This window comes from Haematobia irritans, chromosome 2 (genome assembly GCF_050003625.1).
Source record: "Haematobia irritans isolate KBUSLIRL chromosome 2, ASM5000362v1, whole genome shotgun sequence".
NCBI lineage: Eukaryota > Metazoa > Arthropoda > Insecta > Diptera > Muscidae > Haematobia > Haematobia irritans.
In genome coordinates, this window is record NC_134398.1 from 170,194,117 (window position 1) to 170,221,522 (window position 27,406).

At 32.9% G+C, this 27,406-nt stretch overlaps 1 protein-coding gene across 1 annotated transcript; it reads right to left on the reverse strand.

The window, feature by feature from the left end:
* Positions 1-10,680: 10,680 nt before the first annotated feature.
* On the reverse strand, positions 10,681-26,494 carry LOC142225154 (uncharacterized). Its single transcript, XM_075294931.1, has 4 exons — positions 25,571-26,494; positions 22,043-22,082; positions 11,039-11,058; positions 10,681-10,776 (listed from the first exon to the last, which is right to left on the reverse strand). The coding sequence occupies exons 1-4, from the start codon at positions 26,492-26,494 to the stop codon at positions 10,681-10,683; spliced, it is 1,080 nt and encodes a 359-aa protein (XP_075151046.1).
* Between the last annotated feature and the right edge of the window lie 912 nt (positions 26,495-27,406).

The window sequence follows — 27,406 nt, forward strand, 5'->3', positions numbered from 1 at the left end:
TATTGAATTGGTGAATCAAAATTTATGTTACCAAGGTCATTTAAAATAATTGAATTTCTATGAAAGCTCACCTGATCCAGGACCATAATATTACAACATTATTATTATTAGTATTGTTGTATTCTTATAGCATATAAAAAATAAACGATTTTATTGTAATTCTGTATTTTCTTTTTATTTTCTATAAATACCACAAATACTTGCAAAATTTATTACAATCAAATAACATTTCGTCCCCCCGTTCTAATGGATTACAAAGTAGAAAATGATAAATCAGATTTTTGTTGTTATTCTTGCTATCAACGTTTGGTCCCTTCTTTGGCAAAAGTCAAAACCAATAATGTGGCATTACTTATACTGCTGAACAGCAGGAATAGAAAAACAAAAAGACGGCTACAAAGTAATCAAAGCAATAAGAAGGCAAAACAAACGAACGAGCACAGAAACTACCCCATAGAGGATAAGAAAGCACGAAATCATACGCAAAAAACTTTGAACATAAAATTAATCTCATATGATTTTACTACGACCAAGTTCAATAACGTCTTGTGCGACACAGATTTCCAATGGAAACAGAGAGAAAGAATACAATAATAACAATGGGAGGTATTTTTTATTCTACCCAAATTCTTAAGTTTCATCTTAACTATAAATTTAGTTTTAATTTTTTATGTGTTTTGATTTTTAGTTTTAATTTAAAATTTTTATTTTTATTTTTATTTATAATTTTAATTTTAATTCTAAATTTAATTTTAATTTGTTATTTTTATTTGTGTTTTTAATTTAAATTTTTATTTGAATTTTCATTAAATTTAGATTATTTTGAATTTTAGTTTTTACTGTAGTCTTAATGTTATCTTAAATTTAATATTTTTAATTTTGATTATACCCTGCGCCACACTGTGGAACAGGGTATTATAAGTTAGTGCATATGTTTGTAACACCCAGACGGAGACGAGATAGACACATGGTGTCTTTGGCAATAATGCTCAGGGTGGGTCCCTGAGTCGATATAACCATGTCCGTCTGTCCGTCTGTCCGTCCGTCCGTCCGTCCGTCTGTCTGTGAACACATTTTTGTGATCAAAGTCTAGGTCGCAATTTAAGTCCAATCGCCTTCAAATTTGGCACATGTTCCTAGTTTGGGTCAGAATAGAACCCTATTGATTTTGGAAGAAATCGGTTGAGATTTAGATATAGCTCCCATATATATCTTTCGCCCGATATGCACTAATATGGACCCAGCAGCCAGAGTTTTATACCGATTTGCTTGAAATTTTGTACAAACATAACACTTTGTCGTATAGTCAATCGGTTCAGAGTTAGATATAGCTCCCAAATCGGTTCCCAAATCGGTTCAGATTTAGATATAGCTCCCATATATATCTTTCGCCCGATATGGACTTATATGGCCCCAGAAGCCAGATTTTTGGCCGAATTTGTTTGAAATTTTGCACAGAGAATAGAATTAGCATTGCAGCTATGCGTGCCAAATTTGGATGAAATCGGTTCAGATTTAGATATAGCTCCCATATATATCTTTCGCCCGATATTGACTAAAATGGTCCTAGAAGCCAGAGTTTTGGCCCAATTTGATTGAAATTTTGCACAGGGAGTAGAATTAGCATTGCAGCTATGCATGCCAAATTTGGTTGAAATCGGTTCGGATTTAGATATACCTCCCATATATATCTTTCGCCCGATATGGACTTATATAGACCCAGAAGCCAGAGTTTTACCCCAATTAGCTTAAAATTTTGCACAAGGAGTACAATTGGTAGTATAGTCATGTGTGTCAAATTTGATTGAAATCGGTTCAGATTTAGATATAGCTTCCATATATATTTTTCGCCCGATATGGACTTATATGGCCCCAGAAGCCAGAGTTTTGGCCCAATTTGGTTGAAATTTTGCACTAGGAGTACAATTAGTAATATAGTCATGTGTGCCAAATTTGATTGAAATCGGTTCAGATTTAGATATAGCTCCCATATATGTTTTTCTGATTTCGACAAAAATGGTCAAAATACTAACATTTTCCTTGTTAAATCGCCACTGCTGAGTCGAAAAGTTGTAAAAAAGACTCTAATTTTCCTAAACTTCTAATACATTTATATCGAGCGATAAATCATAAATAAAGTTTTGCGAAGTTTCCTTAAAATTGCTTCAGGTTCCACCCTAGTGCATTAGCCGACTTAAATTTTGAGTCTATAGATTTTGTAGAAGTCTATCAAATTCTGTCCAAATCGAGTGATATTTAAATGTATGTATTTGGGACAAACCTTTATATATAGCACCCAACACATTTGACGGATGTGATATGGTATCGAAAATTTAGATCTACGAAGTGGTGCAGGGTATAATATAGTCGGCCCCGCCCGACTTTAGACTTTCCTTACTTGTTTTACTATTGTATTAATGAACATTCTAATTGTCTCAATTTTTCGTTATGGAGTTTTTTTGGTAATTTTTATTTTTTTTTTTAATTTTTGGTAGATTATTTTTGGCAACCGTGGTCATTACACCCAAGGAATTGTGTTATCCTTGGGTGTAATGACCACGGTTGCCAAAAATAATCTACCAAAAATTAAAAAAAAAAAATAAAAATTACCAAAAAAACTCAAAAAAAATTACTGTTGCCAATAAAATTTTTGTAGTTATTATGAAAAAATGTTTCTTCGAAAAAAATTATTTATTTTTTTATGGTCACTTCAATTGCGACAATTTATTTGGGTGTATTATAAATATGTCCAAATTTTTTGTTTATGCAACAAGGGAAAATTGATATTTCTACAAAAAGGGAAAACTTATCCACAATTAACTTTGACCTTAGACTCACGTTGACTTAATATTGAAAATTGAGTTAGCATTTTATTTCTGTAGGAAATTTGCTCAAAATTGTATTTCCATAGAAAATTTTGTCAAAATTTTACTTCTATACAAAATTTTGTCAAAATTTTATTTCTATACAACATTTTGTCAAAATTTTATGACATAGACAATTTCGTCTAAATTTTCTTTCTATAGAAAATTTAGTCAAAATTTTATTTCTATACAAAATTTTGTCAAAATTTTATTTTAATAGAAAATTTTGTCAAAATTGTATTTCTGTAGAAAATGTTGTCAAAATTTTATGACTATAGACAATTTTGTCAATATTTTATGACTGTCGAACATTTTGTCAAAATTTTATTTCCAAAGAATATTTTGGTCAAAATTTTATTTCCATAAAAAATTTTGACAAAATTTTACATCTATGGAAAATTTTATCAAATTTTATTTCTGTAGAAAATTTTGTTAAATCTTTATTTCTATAGAAAATTTTGTGAACATTTTATTTCTATAGAAAATTTTTGCAAAATTTTATTTCTATAGAAAATTTTTGGAAAATTTTATTTCTATAGAAAATTTATGGCAAATGTTATTTCTATTTGCAAAATTTTATTTCTATAGAAATCTTTCTCCAAGTTTCTATAGAAAATTTGGTGAAAATTTTACTTCTGTAGAAAATTTGGTCAAAATTTTATTTCTATAGAAAATTTTGTCAAAATTTGACTGCTATAGAACATTTTGTCGAAATTTTATTTCTATAGAAAATTTTGTCGAAATTTTATTTCTATAGAAAAATTTGTCAAAATTTTATTACTATAGAAAATTTTTGGAAAATTTTTCGAAAATTTTATTTCTATTTGTAAAATTTTATTTCTATAGAAAATTCTCTAAAATTTTGTATAGCAAATTTTGTCAAAATTTGATTTCTATAGAAAATTTTGTCGATATTTTATTTCTATAGAAAAATTTGTCAAAATTTTATGACTACAGAAAATTTTGTCAAAATTTTATTTCCATAGAATATTTTCCCAAAATTTTATTTCCATAGACAATTTTGTCGCAATTTTGTTTCCATAGACAATTTCGTCAAATTTTCTTTCTATATTTGTCAAAATTTTATTTCTATAGAAAGTTTTGTCAAAATTTTTTATTTCCATAGAACATTTTATCAAAATTTTATTTCCATAGAATATTTTATTAAAATTTTATTTCCATAGAATGTTTTGTCAAAATTTTATTTACATAGACAATTTTCTTTCTTAAGAAAATATTATTTCTATAGAAAGCTTTCTCAAAGTTTCTATAGAATATTTGGTCAAAATTTTATTTCCATAGACAGTTTTGTCAAAATTTTATTTCTATAGAAGATTTTGTCAACATTTTATTTCTATAGAAAATTCTGTCAAAATTTTATTTGAATAGACAATTTTGTCAAAATTTTATTTCCATAGACAATTTTGTCAAAATTTTATTTCTATAGAAAATTTTGTTAAAATTTTATTTCTATAGAAAATTTTGTTAAAATTTTATTTCTATAGAAAATTTTGACAAAAACATTTTTTTTTTCGATAGAAAATTTTGTCAAAATTTTATTTCCATAGACAATTTTGTCAAAATTTTCTTTCTAGAGAAAAATTTCTCAAAATTTTATTTCTATGGAAAGTTTCGTCAACATTTTATTTCTATAGAAAATTCTGTCAAAATTTTTTTTCAATAGACAATTTTGTCAAAATTTTATTTCTATAGAAAATTTTGTTAAAATTTTATTTCTATAGAAAATTTTGTTAAAATTTTATTTCTATAGAACATTTTGACAAAAACATTTTTTTTTCGATAGAAAATTTTGTCAAAATTTTATTTCCATAGACAATTTTGTCAAAATTTTCTTTCTATAGAAAAATTTCTCAAAATTTTATTTCTATAGAAAGTTTCGTCAAAATTTTGTTTCCGTAGAAAATTTTGTTAAAATTTTATTTCAATAGACAATTTTGTCATTTCCATAGACAATTTTGTCCAAATTTTCTTTCTATAGAAATTTTTTTTCAAATTTTATAGCGATAAAATTTTTATCAACATTTTATTTCCATAGACAATTTCGTCAAAATTTTATTTGCATAGAAAATTTTGTCAAAATATTATTTTCATTGAAAATTTTGTCAAAATATTATTTTCATAGAAAATTTTGTCAAAATTTTACTTCTATGGAAAATTTGCCAAAATTTTATTTCTATGGAAAAATTTTCCAAAATTTGATTTCTATAGAAAATTTTGTCAAAATTTTATTTCCATAGAAAATTTTGTCAAAATTTTATTTCCATAGACAATTTTGTCAAAATTTTCTTTCAATAGACAATTTTGTCAAAATTGTATTTCCATAAACAATTTTGTCAAAATTTTATTGCCATAGACAATTTTGTCAAAATTTTATTTCTATAGATAATTTTGTCAAAATTTTATTTCTATAGTAAATTTGGTCAAAATTGTATTTCCATAGACAATTTTGTCAAATTTTTTTTTCCATAGACAATTTTGTCAAAATTTTATTTCTATAGTTAATTTTGTCAAAATTTTATTTCCATAGACAATTTTGTCAAAATTTATTTTCCATAGACAATTTTGTCAAAATTTTATTTCTATAGAAAATTATGTTAGAATTTTATTTCTATAGAAAAATTTGCCAAAATTTTCTTTCTATAGAAAAATTTCTCAAAATTTTATTTCTATAGAAAGTTTTGTCAAAATTTTATTTCCGTAGAAAATTTTATCCAATTTTATTTCAATAGACAGTTTTGTCAATTTTTTTCCATAGACAATTTTCCATTTTTCCAAATTTTCTTTCTATAGAAAATTTTGTCAAAATTTTATTGCGATAAAAAATTGTATCAACATTTTATTTCCATAGACAATTTTGTCAACATTTTCTTTCTATAGAAAATTTTGTCAAAATTTTATTTCCATAGAAAATTTTGTCAAAATTTTATTGCCATAGACAATTTTGTCAAAATTTTATTTCCATAGACAATTTTTTCAAAATCTTTTTTTCTATAGAAAATTTTGTCAAAATTTTATTTCTATAGAAATTTTTGTCAAAATTTTATTTCTTTAGACAATTTTGTCAAAATTTTATTTCTATAAAAGATTTATGAAGTATTGCTTATGTGGATTGTAACAGTTTGCAAAATCTACCAAAACGTCAACAATTCTATCTACCAACCAATAAAAATTCTACCATTTTTGGTAGAATTCTACTAACTGTGGCAACCATGGTAAGGACTCAATGTAACATTGTAACCCACTGTTAAGAATAACAAAGGACAAATTTACTTTTACAGTCCGCAGGTAGGTTACAAGAGTGTTTGTGTTATATTTGTAACATTCTTAAGACCATTTCAATGAACAGATGAATGAAACAAACAAACAAAACTCAAGTGAAAGAAATAAAATTCATATGGATTACTCTAAACTCTCTTTTTCGAATACAAAAATCAACAATGATGACATCGACAAAATTCTCACTCCTTCGACTTTTTACCGCAACAGTGACGAAAACAAAATTCAGCAGAAAGATCCATAAAACCCCCCAAAAATATACGGCAAAAGTTTGAAAAAGCATATCGTCGTCCACAATGACGATGAAATCAAGTATTACCAGAAGAAAAATAGGGGGACTATGAACGATAACTGCACAAAAAAAAAGTTGGTAACGACAAAGTCGATGGGAGGGTAAGCAGGATCATCAACTTTGTACATTACAAACAATGTAGCAGTAACAGAAAACAAGGATAATAAAAAAAAGAAATATAAGAAAACAAAACTTTATTTTCATATACTAAAACGTAATCTGGTGTTGAGCACACACACACACACTCACACACATAAGCATAAATATTTATAAACACATACATACAGTAAGTGCAATGTCTTACCTTCTGGCAATGTACATATGAACGGGCCAAGTGAAACACTAGAAAAAAGCAAGTAATTGATCGGCATAGTCGACTTTATGAACATTTTATGATATGGTCAATAATCATAGTAGGATAAACTAGTCTTTATGAAGTAATCTCCAATTTCGACTTCCTTTTCAAAAATCAGTACTCGATTTTCGAGTTATCCTCTACCAAACATAGAAGAGCTTAATACTGCTTAATGATAAGATATAAACCAAATTGCTCCTCCGACTGTCTATCTCAAGCCCAATGTATAAATCCGCTGCCCACATCCCATTTTGTCTCTCTCATAGCCGGTTATTGGCTAGTACTAAGTTCGTTTTTGCGATAAACAAATATCCGCTTATATCACCGTGAGGAGTGTCCCAGCACAGGGGTGTTAACTTATTTGTGCCTATTTTTCTGTGCGAAAATTACAGAGTTGAATCAAAATCCTAAAAAAAGATGTCGCAGTTATTCTGCTCGGACCTTTTTCGTACGGAAACGTGATCTAAATACTAGGCTTATTGGGGAAAATATTTACTCTTACTTGTCTTTTGCCATTTAATATATTCCTATATCAATCTGTCTTTCGGCTGCAAGAACGTATTAAGATCCGATTGAAGCCAACATAGTACAACGTGTAGCATGTTAGCTTTACACACAAAATGGGGTTAGTCCAGCCCAGTTTTTAATCTCACTAATATTCGTGACATTTCAGAATATAACAAAGCTTCTCTAAGTGATTTCACCGTAATGTGTAACGCCGTTTGGAATCCGCTATAAAAAGGTTGTCACTGAGCTTACCAAAAAATCGGGCCACATTAATGATAAGAAAACAGTTCACCATCTGTGGTATCACAATAGACTGCATAATCTATGTGAACCCAATATAGCAACAAAATGAAAAATTTTAAAGTTCTTCTGAAGTCATTATAGTACATTCAAAATTCTCTTCTAGAGACGGACATAATTTTCACTTCTTTTGGGATGGTATGGCAATCATTTTAAATTTTCAGATTTTTACTAAGTATAAAATACAGTATTGCGAAATAAATTAATGGAAATTGAACATGTATATACAGCAGTAAGTTCGGCCGGGCCGAATCTTAAATACCCACCACCATTAATCGAATATGATAGTTTCCTTTGAAAATTCTTCGTCGTAGCGGGTTACTTAATAATATATAAAATTCCAGGTGGTGTTATGGCAAATATTCTTCCAAACAGAGTTCAACTAGTACGCTTCCCGAAAATACATTTAAAAATTCTACCTATGAAGACTAGATCAGATTCTGCATTTATAAGAACCATTTTCGTTCGAGTTTTAGAGGAATCATTATCATCTCGTGTAAGTGTGCAAGAAACTGATTAAATAAGCCTTGATCTAAAATTTCTATATTTTTATTTAAATGATTACGAGACGTAAAATCTGGAAATTTTACATTCAGTTTCAAGTAATTTTCATGATCAGTGCGCCTTCTATACCTTCAAGAAGTGAAATCTGTCTATATGGAGGTTCTAGAATCTAGACCCTACATCGGAGGCCCGGCTTATAAGGGGGCTATATCAAAACCTGTGCCGATACACAATATATTCAGCACACCTATTTATAGTCTTAAAACAAAATCTAGATTTTCAATTTCAGACAAATTGGGTAAAAATTACGGTTTCTAGAAGCCCAAGAAGCAAAATTGGGGCAACATGGACCGATACACGCCATTTTCGACACACGTATTTGTGGTCCTAAAAAACCTCCAAATTTTTAATTTCAGGCAAATCGAATAAAAACTACGGTTTCTGGAAGTCCAAGAAGTAAAATCGTTAGATTGGGCTATATGGGGGCTATATCAAAACATGGACCGATACATGCCATTTTATGGTGGCTATACTAAAATAAATAAAATATAATAAATTTATGGTCCTAAAATAATTCTAATTTCAGTTTCGGGAAAATTTGATAAAAACTACGAATTTTAGAAGACCATATCAAACAGCTATATCAAAACATAAACCGATACTCGCCGTTTTCGGCACAAATCTTTAAGGTCCTAAAGTACTTCGAGATTTAAAATCTCATTCAAATTGCATAAAAACTGTTTCTATAAGCCCAAGACCCCAAATCGGGAGGTCAGTTTATATGGGGACTATATCAAAAGTTGGACCGATACAGCCCATCTTTGAACTTGACCTGCCTGCAGACAAAAAACGAGTTTTGAAGTCTGTAGCGTGATTAAAAAAGAGAGACAGGGAGACGGACATGGTTATATCGTCTTAGAATTTCTCCCTAATCAAGAATATATATATATATATATATATATATATATATATATATATATATATAACGGGTTGGCTGATAAGTCCCCGGTCTAACAAAGAAAAACGCATTTTTTTTGTCAAAATTCGTTTTTGTTATTCAACATAGTTCCCTTCAAGAGAGATTCAACGATTATAACGACCTTTCAATTTTTTGATACCATTTTGGTAGTACTCCTTCGGTTTCAGTTTTGGCGATCACCCCTTCATTGCAGCCAAAGTTTTTCCCTGCGAGCATCCTTTTGAGGTCTGAGAACAAGAAAAAGTCGCTGGGGGCCAGATCTGGAGAATACGGTGGGTAGGGAAGCAATTCGAAGCCCAATTCATGAATTTTTGGCATCGTTCTCAACTTGTGGCACGGTGCGTTGGCTTGGTGGAACAACACTTTTTCTTCTTCATATGGGGCCGTTTTGCCGCGATTTCGACCTTCAAACGCTCCAATAACGCCATATATGTTAATAGTCACTGTTGATGGGTTTTCCCTTCTCAAGACAATCGATAAAAATTATTCCATGCGCATCCCAAAAAACATAGGTCATTACTTTGCCAGCGGACTTTTGAGTCTTTCCACGCTTCGGAGACGGTTCACCGGTCGCTGTCCACTCAGCCGACTATCGATTGGACTCAGGAGTGTAGTGATGGAGCCACGTTTCATCCATTGTCTCATATCGACGGAAAAACTCGGCTGTATTACAAGTTAACAGCTGCAAACACCGCTCAGAATCATCGACACGTTGTTGTTTTTGGTCAAATGTGAGCTCGCGCGGCACCCATTTTGCACAGAGCTTCCGCATATCCAAATATTGATGAATGATACGACCAACACGTTCCTTTGATATCTTTAAGGCCTCTGCTATCTCGATCAACTTCATTTTACAGTCATTCAAAATCATTTTGTGGATTTTTTTTATGTTTTCGTCGGTAACCACCTCTTTCGGGCGTCCACTGCGTTCACTGTCCTCCGGCTCATTTCACCACGCTTGAATTTTGCATACCAATCAATTATTGTTGATTTCCCTGGGGCAGAGTCCGGAAACTCATTATCAAGCCCACCGTGCTTCCACCGTGTTTTTCCCTTCAGAAAACAGTTGCTTCACAAAAGACGCTCTATCTCACAAACTAATTGACTTATAGACGTCAAATTTTGACACGAATCATTTGCAGGATGGACTATATAAAAATAATATGCATTTAATACTAGCGACGGCATCTATGTGTCAGACCGGGGACTTATCAGCCAACCTGTTACTTTATATATACGGAAATCGATATTTCGATGTGTTACAAACGGAATGACAAATTTATTGTACCTCCATCACCATTCTAAGGTGGTGGGAATAAAAAAGAAAAATTTTTGAGAAACGTACTTATCGATTTCTCCGAAATCAATGCAAATCGGACCCATCTTTAATTGATTTAAAGTTAATTTGCTCGAATTTTAAAAGTATTCTTAGGATTTAATAGAACACATTGCTAGCATCATAATCTCACTGTAGATATTCAGTATCTCCTCGAGATGGGTCACATACAAAATGTCAAATTTCGATCGATCGAATCATAGTTTCATCACTACCAAAAATATATTTACTTTATGAAGTGTAAGATCAACATTTGGTCTTGAGATGATCGGCACTTTGATATTTTATAGTGTTAACATTATCTTTACCCACTGTATTAACATCTAGTGAACGCTTTACTTTCTAATAGATGATTATATGAACGGACAGACAGCCTGTGCTAGATCAACTCAAGGGATAATCCCTTGCTCCTTTTTTAATATGGGATGAAGGACTAATACTTCAATCAAATCCGTAAACATGATTTTTTGTTTGTTTTGAATTTCTTATAAAATTTAATTCGAAACTCAACAATATTGTAAACATCAAATTAAAAATTCATATTTCGTAGTGTACTCCTCGTATTACTCCTGCATTGAAATTCAAAACAAAACAATATTTTTACCGGTACTTTAGAGCACAAAACTAGGGGAGAAAGACATTGCAAAAAAAAAAATAAGGAAAGCAAGCAAATTTTTTTGTTGGGAAACAATTTTTTGTAGCTGGCTTGTTTTTGTTGCGATACAGTTTTGTACTCATCTTCTTAAGCTGGGAACGTGTGTACCATGTCAATGTCGTAGTAAAAGTTTTAAATTATCGCACAGGGACTCAATGTCATACGAATGGGTGTGGGGTCACATCACAGGACAAATGGAAAAGTTATTTCCTTTTTCTCATGTTTTCTTTCATCTCATTCCTTATGTTAGTGTGTGTGTGGGTATGTGTAGGTTTATTGTCCTTAATAGTCAGAAATCATAAAAAGTCTGTTATGCTTGACTCAACTCGAATACTGGTCTCCTTGACACTGAGTCTTCAAATTGAATTAAGGCATTCAAAAAAATAGAACAATGAAAGTAATTAAAACTTTCAATACACAAAAAATCCCGTCCAATAAAAGTTTTCCATTTCTTTGCTATGACGATTTTTGGAACAAGTTAAATTATTATCAAAAAAAAAAAACTTTTCATAACTCATATAGCTGTCGATGTTTTCGGTTTTTAAGGAATATACGAAAAAAAAATATATCTTATTTTGACAAAGCACGCACTAATGATTTCTTTATTCCATTTTAAAATGCTTTTGATGAATCCTATTTCATTCAAATTTTCGAAGCCAAATTTGTGCAAAATTATTATAGCAGCTTGCAATTCATTGATTGTGGGCGAAAGGTTCAAAATTTTGGCTAAATATACGACAGTCAATAATACATTTTTCTGATTTAAACCGATATTTTTGTTTAATTGGTGGCTAAATTTGGGTCGACATGTTCGGCGGCGGTGTCCACTGGCAAAAATGGTCGGCGGCTTCATTCTCTGATCAGAACATTGGGGAATATAGACTAACTGACATTTAAGAAAACAATGTTAAGAAGTTCTAAGATATTAAAATATCATTTCTACAATAAAAAACAGTAAACCCACCAAAAAGAAAAATTTTGGTTCATTTTAGGAAAAGGAAATTTTTGGTTCATTTTAGAAAAAAAAACAAGTTCGGCCAGGCCGAAACTTATGTACCCTCCACCATGGATTGCGTAGAAACTTCTTCTAAACACTGCCATCCACAATCGAATTACTTGGGTTGCGGTAACGCTTGCCGATGGCAAGGTATCTTAAAACTTCCTAACACCGTCTTCTAAATTGTAAGTCCATACGTGTTATATATTAAATTAAAAAAATTTTCCATAGAAATACAATTTTGACAAAATTTTCTATAGAAATGAAATTTTCACAAAATTTTCTATAGAAATAAAATTTTAACAAAATTTTCGATGGAAATAAAATTTTGACAAAATTTTCTATAGAAATAAAATTTTGGTAGATTATTTTTGGCTTGAGTGGCAACCATGATTATGAACCGATATGGATCAATTTTTGTGTGATTGGGGATTGGCTATATGTAACTCTAGACCGATATGGACCAATTTTGGTATGGTTGTTAGCGGCCATATACTAACACTACGTTCCAAATTTGAACCGGATCGGATGAATTTTGCTTCTCTAAGAGGCTCCGGAGATCAAATCTGGAGAACGGTTTATATGGGGGCTATATATACTTATGGACCGATATGGACCAATTCTGGCACGGTTGCTAGAGACCATATACTAACACCATGTTCCAAATTTCAATCGGATCGGATGAAATTTGCTTCTCTTAGTGGCTCCGCAAGTCATTTCTGGGGATCGGTTTATATGGGGGCTATATATAATTATGAACCGATGTGAACCAATTTTTGCATGGATATTAGAGACCGTATGCTAACACTACATTCCACATTTGAACCGGATCGGATGAATTTTGCTCCTCCAAGAGGCTCCGGAGGTCAAATCTGGAGAACCGTTTATATGGGGGCTATATATAATTATGAACCGATGTGGACCAATTTTTGCATGGTTATTATAGACCATATACCAACACCATGTACCAAATTTCAGCCGGATCGGATGAAATTTGCTTCTCTTTGAGGCTCCGCAAGCCAAATCTGGGGATCGGTTTATATGGGGGCTATATATAATTATGGACCGATGTGGACAAATTTTTGCATAGTTGTTAGAAACTATATACCAACACGATGTACCAAATTTCAGCCGGATCGGATGAAATATGCTTCTCTTAGAGGCTCCGCAAGCCAAATCTGAGGGTCCGTTTATATGTGGGCTATACGTAAAAGTCGACCGATATGGCCCAGTTGCAATACCATCCGACCTATATCAACAACAACTACTTGTGCCAAGTTTCAAGTCGATAGATGGTTTTGTTCGGAAGTTAGCGTGATTTCAACAGACGGATGGACGGGCATGCTTAGATCGATTCACCACGACCCAGAATATATATACTTTATGGGGGTCTTAGAGCAATATTTCGATGTGTTACAAACGGAATGGCAAAGTTAATATATATCCTATGGTGGAGGGTATAAAAAATCAAGAAAATTTATTAAACATAATTATTTTTTAATTGTTAAAGAAAATTTCATGGTTTGAAGGAAAATATTGGAGTTAAATATGGCAAAAATGTCTTTAGTGTCATATGAAGTTCAACAAGGGCGCCTTATTGGTAACATTTATAAATTTTAAGAAATTCTGAACTATTTTGTGGGAGATACGAATTTAGTAAATCTTTATGCTTAATTTTTATAGAATATTCTACCCTGTTTGAATTCATTTAGCAAACGTACGCAAAACACAAGTAAGGAAAGTCTAAATTCGGGCGGGGCCGACTATATTATACCCTGCACCACTTTGTAGATCTAAATTTTCGATACCATATCACATCCGTCAAATGTGTTGGGCGCTATATATAAAGTTTTGTCCCAAATACATACATTTAAATATCACTCGATTTGGACAGAATTCGATAGACTTTTACAAAATCTGTAGACTCAAAATTTATGTTGGCTAATGCACTAGGTTAGGTTAGGTTAAAGTGGCAGCCCGATTAAGATTCAGGCTCACTTAGACTATTCAGTCCATTGTGATACCACATTAACTAAAAGTACCTATTACATATGGGCACTTCTAGTTTTAACCGCTGAACCTTCTTGATTATTTTTCTTTGTTGAACCAACCAGATTGTTCCAAAAACAGTAGCAGACTGCTTAAGTTAACGTTTTCCAGATCCGCCAGTAATCTGAAGCTATATGCTCCTAAAAGTTGCTTGCGCTTTACACAAAATGCAGGACACTCACACAAGAGGTGTTTAATTGATTCTTTTTCCTCCGCATCATGACAGCTCATACAAAAGTCATTATACTTCGCGCCAATAGTTTTTGCAAAATCGCCTATCAGGCAGCGACCCGTTATAGCAGATATCAGGAGTGATATCTGACGTCTCGAGAACATTAGCATATCTAGTGTGCGGTTTAAGTTGAAATGGGGCCATATTTGCTTGGTGTCGTTACAACCCTTGCAATTCTCCCATCGAACATTTGCCATCATAACAGCCTTCTCACGCAGCATGAGCTTGCAGGTAGCTAGGGGCATACCAACAAATTCTAGTTCCCCTGGAATATGTAAGGTAGTCCCTAGCCTTGCCAACTCATCCGCTTCGCAGTTCCCCGGTATGTTCCTATGGCCAGGCACCCATATTAGGTGAATATTGTACTGCTCAGCCATCTCATTGAGAGATTTGCGGCAGTCGATGGCCGTTTTCGAGTTGAGGAACACAGAGTCCAAGGATTTTATTGCAGGTTGACTGTCTGAGTATATATTAATGCCCACATTTTTTGGAACATTACTTCTCAGCCAATTCGCCACCTCTCTTATTGCTAATATTTCAGCCTGAAAAACACTATAGTGATTAGGTAATCTTTTCGCTATTCGAAGTTCCAGATCATTAGAATATACTCCGAACCCCACTTGTCCATCCAATTTGGAGCCATCAGTGTAGAAATCTATATATTCTTTATTCCCCGGGGTCTGCGTGCACCACGCCTCACTGTTGGGAATTAGAGTCTCAAACTTTTTGTCGAAAAGTGGACTCGCCAAAGTGTAATCCACTACGTTAGGCACATCTGGCATTGTTTTGAGGACAGAACTGTGACCGTAACCTTTTTCCGACCACAGCGATAGTTCGCGCAACCGCACAGCCGTTGTTGCAGCTGACTGTTTGGCCAAAATGTCTAAAGGCAATAGATGCAGCACGACATTAAGGGAATTTGTTCCTGTCTTGCTGAATGCGCCTGAAATACACAAACACGCCATACGCTGAACTTTATCTAAACAAGTCGGTTTCTGAAGTGCCGGCCACCAGACTACAACACCATATAGCATTATAGGTCTAACCACTGCCGTGTATAGCCAATGCACAATTTTTGGTTTCAGTCCCCACTTTTTTCCTATTGCCTTTTTGCACGAGTACAAAGCTACAGTTGCCTTTCTCGCCCTTTCTTCAATATTAAGCTTAAAGTTCAGCTTCCTGTCCAAAATAACGCCAAGGTATTTTGCACATTCACCAAAGGGAATTTCAATACCCCCTAAGGAAATAGGCCTAACCGTGGGAGTTTTGCGATCGTTGCAGTACATGACTAATTCTGTCTTTGCAGGATTTACCCCAAGACCATTGTCTTTCGCCCATTTCTCAGTCATCCGGAGGGCCCTCTGAATAATATCTCTGATTGTGGATGGGAATTTTCCCCTGACTGCCAGAGCCACATCATCTGCGTATGCCACCACTTTTATCCTTTCTTTTTCTAGAGTAACCAGAAGGCTATTTATAGCAACATTCCAAAGAAGAGGTGATATAACTCCTCCTTGGGGAGTGCCTCTGTTCACATACCTTTGTATGTTTGCTTGACCTAGTGTGGCTGAAATACGTCTCTTCATTAGCAGTTCGTCTAACAGCCTGAGTATACATGGATCAACATTCAGAGTTGTCAGTCCATTTAATATCGAGCTCGGATGGACATTATTGAACGCCCCTTCGATGTCTAGAAACGCCACGATTGTGTATTCTTTGACAGATAGTGAGCTTTCAATAAAGCTAACTAGTTCATGTAGTGCGGTCTCAGTAGACCTGCCCTTCGAGTATGCATGCTGTCCTTTCGAGAACAACCTTGAATCGATGCTAGTTCTAAGATAAATATCTATCATCCTCTCCAGAGTCTTAAGTAGGAATGAGGATAAGCTGATTGGTCGGAAATCCTTCGCCCTCGAGTGAGAGGCTTTTCCCGCTTTAGGTATGAAAACGACTTTTGTTTCCCTCCACTTTCCTGGGATATATGATAAGTTGATACATCCTTTATATATCACTGACAACCAGGGGATAATTTTGTCAGTTACAGCTTGCAACTCCGCCGGAGTAATTCCATCAGGTCCGGGGGATTTGAATGGTCCAAAGCTATTTAGCGCCCATCTTATTCTAGTTTCCGATACAATTTCCTCGACAGGAAACGACCGCTGAGCAACTGTGGCACCGCCAGTACATGGTTCAACCGTCTGATTTCCAGGAAAATGTGTGTCCAATAGTACCTCCAGCGTCTCCTCACTGGACGTTGTCCAATTTCCCTCCGATGTTTTAATGAAACCTGGAGCGGAGTTGGTGGATGCTAGAACCTTCCGTAGTCGGGAAGCCTCGGACGTATTCTCAATACTGCTGCAGTAGTCATTCCAAGAGTTATGCTGAGCCTTTCTCAGTTCTCGCTTGTATCCTCTCAGATTCCTCTTGTAAGCGTCCCAGTCCTCAGGGGCTCTGGTGGACTTTGCCTTGTTAAAGAGCTTCCTGCAGGATTTCCTCATATTACTTAATTCCGTAGACCACCATGGTGGTCGATGTTTCCCCCTTGGCTTTCCTCTAGGGCATGCAGCTTTCAGTGAGATGTTGAAGGCCTTAGTAATCCGCTCCACTGCGTGTTCGATATCTTGCACATTTCTCATATTTGTCTCTGTTATTTCCGGTATCATCATATTGAACGATTCCCTATACCTATTCCAGTCAGCTTTCCTAACATTTGGCGAAAATATGGTCTTGGTGATATGAACATCAAATTTGAAACTGATGTAGCGATGATCTGAGAAGCTGTGTTCACTTAAAACATGCCACTCAGATATCATTTCATTCAGTTCTTGCGAGGCCAAGGTGATGTCCAAAACGTCTTGCCTGTTTTTAGTGACAAAGGTTGGGGCATCTCCCTTGTTGCAAACTACCAGATTAGTACGCAAAATAAACTCTATTAGCGACCCTCCCCTTGCATTAGTATCACTACTTCCCCATATACTATGATGCGCATTCGCATCGCATCCCATAATGAGTTTCGTCTTTGTTTTCAGTGACTCCTCAACTAAGGTCTTAACGGCACATGGAGGCATCTCCCTGTCATGTCCCATATAGACCGAAGATACCCAATATTTGCATTTGGCTATTTCTAAATTGGCAACGACAGTGTCTGCATTGCACATTGAAGGAAGCAGAAACAAGTTAAGCTCGTTTTTAGCAATTATACAGGCTCGAATTACATCATTACCAGTATACTGCAATAGTTTGTACCCCGGAGTACTTAATTCACATATTTTGTTTCTATAAACATATGGTTCTTGAATAAGAACTATGTCTATGTCCCCTTTCATCAGGAGAACTTTTAAGGCAGCACATGCAGCCTTACAATGATGAAGATTTATCTGGAGGATCCGTAGGACCATCGAGATTTTCAACAACCGTCACATCAGCCGCTTCGATCGAGTCATCAAGAATGTCCTCTTCAGAGATATCGGTGACTCTCGCAATAACCATAGGTTCGACTTTGGTGAGTTCGGAGGCAATAGAAGCCTCCTCACGCATACGGTATCTATCCATGTCTTCAACTTTGGTATCTCCCTCGACTTCGCAAGAGGATCCGCTTACTTCTGATTCAGACAGAGGCTTGTCCATTTCTGAATCCTTTAGCTGATCGTTTTTATACACCTTCATTTGGATATAATGAAAGCCATAACATACACGGCCCTGGGACTTTGCCAGATGTGGCAAAGACTGAGTGTTCAATATAAACACTGCATGCCGTCTTGGTCCATCCACTTCATCCAAACGGCCAACCTTCCAATCAGCTGTTGGAAGATCTGGATTGCATCGTTTCAGTCTATTTAAAATAGATTCAGGGTCAGAAGGGTTTGCAGGTATCCAGGCATGTGCTCTAGGTCTAGCCGGTATGTCTTTCTTCTCGACTAACTCTAGAGCAGCTCCTTCCCAAACTTCACCAATTAGTATCAGAGCAGCTTTAAAACATTCTATAGACCTCTGGTCCTCAAATGCGACTAGCTTAAATCGTCCTTGATACCAACCAGCCTCTTGGTGTCGAGGATCTGGGCCGGGAAACTTTTCCAGCACCTGTGAGTAGACAACAGATAGAGCATTCTCAATTTCCCCCCATTTTTGCTTTGGAACCATACCGTCCAATGCTCCTTTATTAATGATAGCCATCACAAGGCTATCTTTAGCAACTGAGGCAAACGATCTTTGATCCCTTTTGGAGGATGGCAGCTCATCCGGCGATCGTTCCCTTTTTCCAGTCTCAAGAATTCCTTGAGCCCATTTTAAGGAATCGCTTTGTTTAGCCGACAGCGTGCTTGGGTCGACTGATCCTAACTTCTTTAGGATAAACAAAGCATTTCTGCGTTCCTTGAATCTCTTTCGTGAGGGATTACCTCCTTTTGATGTCGTTACCTTAGAAAAAGTTCGACTTGTCAGAGTGTCGCCACCTGTCGACCCGTCTACAGGTCGACTAATTGGGCCTAACTCTTGGTCATTGCCCAGATTTATAACTCCAGTCGATACCCGTCCACTGGGCCCTGAAGTTAGCAACCCAGTGGATGACTTGGAATTTCGCTGCATGGTGGCTTAATATCCCACCACACTTGAAATTCGTAGTAGGTACCTATTACGATGAGTTTATCCGCTATTGAAAAACACGTCCGTTCCGTTCGACGGTTGAATAGGAATTCCTAATGCAAGGCTAATGCACTAGGGTGGAACACAATTTTAGTAAAAAATATGGGAAACATTTAAATCTGAAGCAATTTTAAGGAAACTTCGCAAAAGTTTATTTATGATTTATCGCTCGATATATATATGTATTACAAGTTTAGGAAAACTAGAGTCATTTTTACAAATTTTCGACTAAGCAGAGACGATTTTACAAGGAAAATGTTGGTATTTTGACCATTTTTGTCGAAATCAGAAAAACATATATATGGGAGTTATATCTAAATCTGAACCGATTTCAACGAAATTTGGCACGCATAGCTACAATGCTAATTCTACTCCCTGTGCAAAATTTCAACTAAATCGGAGTTAAAAATTGGCCTCTGTGGTCATATGAGTGTAAATCGGGCGAAAGCTATATATGGAAGATATATCCAAATCTGAACCGATTTCAACCAAATTTGGCACGCATAGTTACAATGCTAATTCTACTCCCTATGCAAAATTTCAACTAAATCGGAACAAAAAATTGGCCTCTGTGGGCAAATGAGTGTAAATCGGGCGAAAGCTATATATGGGAGCTATATCTAAATCTGAACTGATTTGGCTGATATTATGCAAGTTTTTCGAGACTCATAAAATATTCGGATGTACGGAAATTGAGGAGAATCGGTTGATATACACTCCAATTATGACCAGATCGGTGAAAAATATATGGCAGCTATATCTAAATCTGAACCGATTTTTTCCAAAATCAATAGGATCCGAAACATTACCATATACCAAATTTTAGGACAATCGGACTAAAACTGCGAGTTGTACTTTGCACACAAAAATACATCAACAGACAGACGGACATCGGTAAATCGACTCAGAATTTAATTCTAAGCCGATCCGTATACTACAAGGTTGGTCTATGATTACTCCTTCTTGGCGTTACATACAAATGCACAAACTTATTATACCCTGTACCACAGTAGTGGTGAAGGGTATAATTATTAAAATCAAGGAAACTTTTTCAAAACATAATAATTTCATGAAGTAAAATAAAGTTAAATTTGCTTTAGTGACATAGAGGGATCATTTTTTGGGTGTTTAGGGAATTTTGTCAAAATTTCTGTTTTTTATTTATAAAGAAAATTTTGTCAAAATTTCATATCTTTCGTAAATTTTGCAAAATTTAATTTTTATAAGAAATTTTTTATAAAATTTTCATTTCTAATGGAAATTTTGGCAAAATTTCATTCCTTAACGAAACTTTGGCAAAATTTCATTCTTAAAGGAAACTTTGGCAAAATTTCATTTCTGTAGGAAATTTTAGCAAAATTTTATTTCTATATAGTAAAACGGTATTTGTTATTCTTGAATTTTTATATTGATTCCGAGCGGTTTTTTTTTGGGACAAACACAGCTCATTTGAAACGGTCTTTTAAAATAAGATGCAGATCTCATTTATCAAATGTTCATTCTCTGTTTGCGATATATTATCAATGTTATCCACGAATACAATTGTATTAAGTAATAATAATATATATAAAGGGTGATTCTTTTGAGGTTAGGATTTTCATGCATTAGTATTTGACAGATCACGTGGGATTTCAGACATGGTGTCAAAGAGAAAGATGCTCAGTATGCTTTGACATTTCATCATGAATAGACTTACTAACGAGCCACAACGTCGAATTTTCAGTGAATGGGCCCTAGAAAAGTTGGCAGAAAATCCGCTTTTTTATCGACAAATTTTGTTCAGCGATGAGGCTCATTTCTGGTTGAATGGCTACGTAAATAAGCAAAATTGCCGCATTTGGAGTGAAGAGCAACCAGAAGCCGTTCAAGAACTGCCCATGCATCCCGAAAAATGCACTGTTTGGTGTGGTTTGTACGCTGGTGGAATCATTGGACCGTATTTTTTCAAAGATGCTGTTGAACGCAACGTTACGGTGAATGGCGATCGCTATCGTTCGATGCTAACAAACTTTTTGTTGCCAAAAATGGAAGAACTGAACTTGGTTGACATGTGGTTTCAACAAGGTGGCGCTACATGCCACACAGCTCGCGATTCTATGGCCATTTTGAGGGAAAACTTCGGAGAACAATTCATCTCAAGAAATGGACCGGTAAGTTGGCCACCAAGATCATGCGATTTGACGCCTTTAGACTATTTTTTGTGGGGCTACGTCAAGTCTAAAGTCTACAGAAATAAGCCAGCAACTATTCCAGCTTTGGAAGACAACATTTCCGAAGAAATTCGGGCTATTCCGGCCGAAATGCTCGAAAAAGTTGCCCAAAATTGGACTTTCCGAATGGACCACCTAAGACGCAGCCGCGGTCAACATTTAAATGAAATTATCTTCAAAAAGTAAATGTCATGGACCAATCTAACGTTTCAAATAAAGATCCGATGAGATTTTGCAAATTTTATGCGTTTTTTTTTTAAAAAAAGTTATCAAGCTCTTAACAAATCACCCTTTACTTGAGTAGTAAAGAAGTTTTTTTCTTAATAAAAACAAAACATTAAAAATTGCAAATGCTCTAAATAAGTCGAAAATTCCATACTACACTTAATTTCAAGATTATTTCATCAAATCAAAAATGTTTTTTTCTATTTTTATTAAAGTTTTCTTGAAAATAAGAAAACGTGTCTTACTTTATAATTTCGGTTATTAAACTTGCTATTTATTTTCACGTGAATAACATAGCTGAATTGCTTTGTTATTCATGGAATTTCTACAAATAATTTTTTTATCTAATTTTAATTTTTTAAAAGCCTATAATTAAAGCTAGATAGCTCTCAAAAGAATGCCTTTAAGGAAGATGTGGCTCGGAAGCAATACCAAAGTCCGTAAGGCAAGGTCAAAATCTTTGAATCGAAGTTAACTTTTTGAGTGTAAATGAGACCTTTTTTGCCTTAGTCTCCAAGGACATCCATGTGTTTACCATAGTAGTGAATAGTACGGTTTTATAGTTCCAGTAGTATGAAATCGAAACCTCGATTTCTTACCGAAACTGTGGAATACCGAAACTATGTGCTGACCAGCGGTCTATGTGATGATATAGAGAAGATTTAATCCGAATCGGCTAAATTTGGAAAGGAGCTATTCATGGGGACATATATCTAGACTATTGATTTTTGTATGTCTTACTTGCTCACATTGTGCCAATCTAGTTCACTTCCAATTATGTGTGAAGTTTTCCCCATATCAAAATATTAAAATTGAGAATGACATTTTCTTCTCTTGATTGCCTTTAGCGGTCGATTGCTATCCATATAAAACTCTTACCAAAAATTAAAATACCACAATTATAACGTTTTTAGTATGCGAATTATTTACCAAACTGCTGCAGTAGCAAAAAACAAACAAAAGCCTACACTGAAAAAAATATTGTCGTGAGGTCAAAGATTTCATGTCTTTAAAATACGAATACAAATTTTGCTTAGCATAGAAGACGCATTTCTCTAAAATAAAGTTATTTTCCTTGTCCAAAAGTCGATAAACTTTTCAATGAAGTCGTATTGTACTTATAATTAAGTGATTTGAGTTAAAAATGGGTATCTTAACATGAAAGAAAAAATTTATAGGCTAAGGTCAACTTGACTTTAATAATTCAGAAAAATTCTTTAAATTTAATGAAATTGTCTTTAAATTTGTTGTCTTTTTGCATCTTGACTACAAAGCAAAAAATCGTTCAAATATAGGACATGTTTTTACAAACTTTATTTTAAAGAAGTTTTTTACTTCAAACATAGCATAATTTCTACTGGAAGTCGAGTCTTAATTTGGAAAATAAAGTTGTCGTTAACTCGTTTTTAAAGGATTTTGAAAGCATATGAAGAAAAAAAGCTGAGAAAGCGAAAAATTAAAATTTGCTTCCTAGAAGCAAGTACACAAAACCTAAATTTAAAAGAGAATTGTGTCTTAAAAGTATCCTTACTTGTATTCTCCGCTTCTTTGGCTCGGAATCAATACCAAATTTTTTAAAGTAAAGACAAAATCTTTGGAACCGAGTATGCTTTTTTTTCAGTGTAGAAAACCCTTATCACAAATGGCTATATTAACAGGAACACTCACACAAATGTAGGTACGTTGAACATATGAAAAGTAGAAGGCGTTTGCTAAGCATAGTCACCACACAAAATAGTGGCGAAATGAATGTCGACTATTTGATAACGCCAAACACGCAATATTTTGGTTAATGTTCTCTCTGTATCACTTGAGGACGTGCATATGTGACAATGGTGTCCATTTACATATGGAAGGAGGATCCAGAATCTAGGATCCGTCCAAAACTGTTTTTAAATAAATATGTATATATATACACTGAGAAAAACACTTGGGGAAGTTCCCTACTTTTCTATTTACCCAACTTGTGATCAGAAAATAAAGCAAATTTGGATCATGTCTAAAAAATTTTACATGGGCTTGTCATAGAATGGAGGTGTTTTATTTTTTTTAATTTTGAATCGTTTGCATTCTTTTAGATGTTTCGATTAGGAAGTTTCTTAAAACGAATCTATTTTAAAACTAACAAGTATATATGGTCAAGCCGAATCTTATGTATCCCCAGGGTTTGCATACAAAGATCTAGTAAAGACTGTTATCGTCAATTGAATTACTTGGGGGTCGGATTATATGTCGTTGTAAGAAAAAAAAAAAGAATTTCAAAACAATCACGATTACCATTAATACGTAATTTAAGAAAATATCCCTGTATGTAAAAAATAAAACCAAGTTCCAATAGCAGATTCGGTGATGCTGCTTTAACATTCTACGAAAATATTCTTTATTTAATTTTTATGCGCAATTCAGATTAAAATATAATTCACCTTAGTTTTTAGAGTTATGTAACACAAGAACTCAGTTTGAAACAAATGATTATGAGTGTGAAAGTAAGAATGCTTAAACATAGGATAAAGAAATTTAGTACTTAAATGCTTGCGATACATCTATGCTTGAGAAGAGCGATAATCGATAATTTCATTAATTTAGTCATAAATTCATCAGATATTTTACAGTCGGTAATACTGTACTTACTAAATAGAATGCAAAGTCAAAAAATATTCCCATGCGAAAACAATTAGAAGTAGCAGATGGACAGACATACATCCCACGATAATCCAGGAAATGATATGTACCCCATCCAGGACTGCCAATAAAATTTCTAGGAAAATCGTCACTTTTTTCCGAAGAAATCGTCATAATCGTCACTTCTATTCTAACAATCGTCAAAAAATCTATCAAATAATATTAAAAAAAAACTAATTTTTTCTTAAACACAAACTTATTAATATCATTTCATCAACAAAAGCATAATGAATTCAGTTTTGTATAAAAATAACATAAAAACATTTTAATGATTAGATTTAAATTTTTATTTAAAAATAAAGATCGTTAATATTTACGTATATAATCGGGCAACGATTTTCCAAAATTTGATCATAAAACTCGTATTGGTTGACTCTCTAATTAAGAGGTGCAATTTTCTTCAGAAATAAAATTTATCAAAATCATCTATAGAAATAAAATTTTGACGAAATTTTCTATTAAAATTAAATTTTGCAAAAATTTTCTTAGAAATAAAAATGTACAAAATCTTTCCACAGATATAAAGTTTTGAAAAAGTTTTCTAGAAATAAAATTTTGAGAAAATTTTCTATAGAAATAAAATTTTGACAAAACTTTCTATAGAAATAAAATGTTGACAAAATTTTCTACAGAAATAAAATGTTGACAATATTTTCTATAGAAAAAAAATTTTGCAAATTTTTTTATAGAAATAAAATTTTGACAAAATTTTCTATGGAAATAAAATTTTGACAAAAATTTCTATAGAAATAAAATTTTAACAAAATTTTCTATAGAAATAAAATTTTGACAAAATTTTCTATGGAAATAAAATTTTGACAAAAATTTTTATAGAAATAATTTTTTTTTTTTGATATTGTTGACCTTTTATTTTAATTTTTATGATTTTTATCTCATAATCTCGGCTGTAGGTCTATAAATTAAACTCGAAATTGTTGGTTTCTAGTTTTTTATTTTCCGATATTTCGGTTGACTTCGTCAGACCGTTTTCAAGGCTACAAATTACAAAATTAAACAAAAGTTAATTACAAAATTCACAAATTAAAATCAAACTATTGTCATTTACATTTTATCCGATGTCTTGTTACTTCGCTGTCTGGTTTTCTACTGGTGATCACTTTCTCCTGTATTTTTGTATCAATATCTTTTTTATAGTTTATTCTCTCGTTAGTGGGAGTGTTAATTATGTGTAACATTTCCAGAGTAAATCTTCGTCTGTTGTTGTTTTCCTTGCATAGGATTTCTACGTTATTAAAGTTAGGTTTGTGACCAGTCAATGTACAGTGGGCCGCAAGTGCTGTTTTTTGTTCCATTGGTTTGTCTGTTGTTTTTATATCTGATTTATGTGAAGACAATCTTGTTTTTAATTTTGTCATTGCCGTACCAATATATGTCTTTTGGCATAAGTTGGATTTGTCACCGTTGCATTTTATCTTATATACTACGTTGTGTTGGTCTTCATTCTTAATTTTTGTTTTTGTTTTACTAAATAATCCGTTGACAGTGTTTGTAGTTTTTAACGCAAGTTGATATTTTTCTTTATTGTATATGTCAGACTTGGAGAGTCTCTCGGAGAAGTTTGGTATATATGTCACTGGTTTGTATATTTTTGAATCCTTTTTTTTGGTCAATTCTCGGTTGTTATGTTGGTTGGCTTTTACTTTCGATAAGAGTTGATATATCGTTCGTTGTGGGAAATTGTTGTCTTGGAGAATTCGTTTAATTTTATTTTCATTTTCAGAATGAAATTCTGGATCACTAATATTAAATATCCTTCTTATGAAATTTGTCGCTGTATTGATTATTATACGTTTACTGTGCTTAGAGTAGAAATTGAGCAGTCTCCCAGAAGCCGTTGGTTTTTGGTACCAATTTAGTCTCAGTTGGTTTCCTTGTCTATGTATGATTACGTCAAGATATGGTAGTTTATTGTCCTGTTCTAATTCCTTTGTAAATTGAATTTGTCTATTAAATGAGTTTAAGGCCTTTAGTGTTTCGTCGACTTCTGATGCCTTTATGATTGCGAAGATGTCATCTACGTATTTTGTTAATATCGGTGGTTTAGTAATATTTTTAAATACTTCGTCTAAAAGTTCCTCCATAATAACGTCTGCTACAATTGGTGAAGCAGGGGAACCCATTGGCATACCTTTTAATTGCTCATAAATCTTGTCCTCGAATTTAAAATATCTGGTGTCCTTGATACAAAATGTAATTAAATCTATGAATAAATCCTTCGTCATGTTCGTATACTGCTCAATTATGGTCCATTTTCTTTCAATCGTCTGAATTGCTAGCTTTACCGGAATGCTTGGAAATAATGGCACCACGTCAAAGGATATTAAAACTTCATCATCTTCAATCGTCATATTTTCCAATCTTGTCTTAAAATCCGCCGAGTCCTTAACATTATATTTTGACAACATTTTCTATAGAAATAAAATTTTGACAAAATTTTCTATAGAAATAAAATGTTGACAAAATTTTCTATAGAAATAAAATGTTGAAAAAATTTTCTATAGAAATAAAATGTTGACAAATGTTCTTTAGTAATAAAATTTTGACAAATTTTTCTATAGAAATAAAATTTTGACAAAATTTTCTATAGAAATAAAATTTTGACAAAATTTTCTATAGAAATAAAATGTTGACAAAATTTTTTTATAGAAATAAAATTTTGACAAAATTTTCTATAGAAATAAAATTTTGACAAAATTTTCTATAGAAATAAAATTTTTCCAAAATTTTCTATTGAAATAAAATTTTCACAAAATTTTCTATGGAAATAAAATTTTGACAAAATGTTCTTTAGAAATAAAATTTTGACAAATTTTTCTATAGAAATAAAATGTTGACAAAATATTCTATATAAATAAATTTTAGACAAAATTTTCTATCAAAATAAAATTTTGACAAAATTTTCTATAGAAATATAATTTAGACAAAATTTTCGATAGAAATAAAATGTTGACAAAATTTTCTATAGAAATAAAATTTTGACAAAATGTTCTTTAGAAATAAAATTTTGACAAAATTTTCTATAGAAATAAAATTTTGACAAAATTTTCTATAGAAATATAATTTTGACAAAATTTTCTATAGAAATAAAATTTTGACAAAATTTTCTATAGAAATTAAACTTTAACAAAATTTTCTATAGAAATAAAATTTTTACAAAATTTTCTATAAAAATAAAATTTTGACAAAATTTTCTATAGAAATATAATTTAGACAAAATTTTCGATAGAAATAAAATCTTGACAAAATGTTCTTTAGAAATA

Bases quoted from the DNA above. Each gene is read 5' to 3' on its own strand.
- LOC142225154 (XM_075294931.1), bottom strand. From the start codon at position 26,494: ATGACGATTGAAGATGATGAAGTTTTAATATCCTTTGACGTGGTGCCA. The intron at 11,059-22,042 runs GTAAGAAATCGA...TTTCTCCCCTAG, and splicing joins TTCGGTATTCCACAGTTTCG to TTTTGTGCTCTAAAGTACCG. The intron at 10,777-11,038 runs GTAAAAATATTG...ATCATCTATTAG, and splicing joins TTTTGTGCTCTAAAGTACCG to AAAGTAAAGCGTTCACTAGA.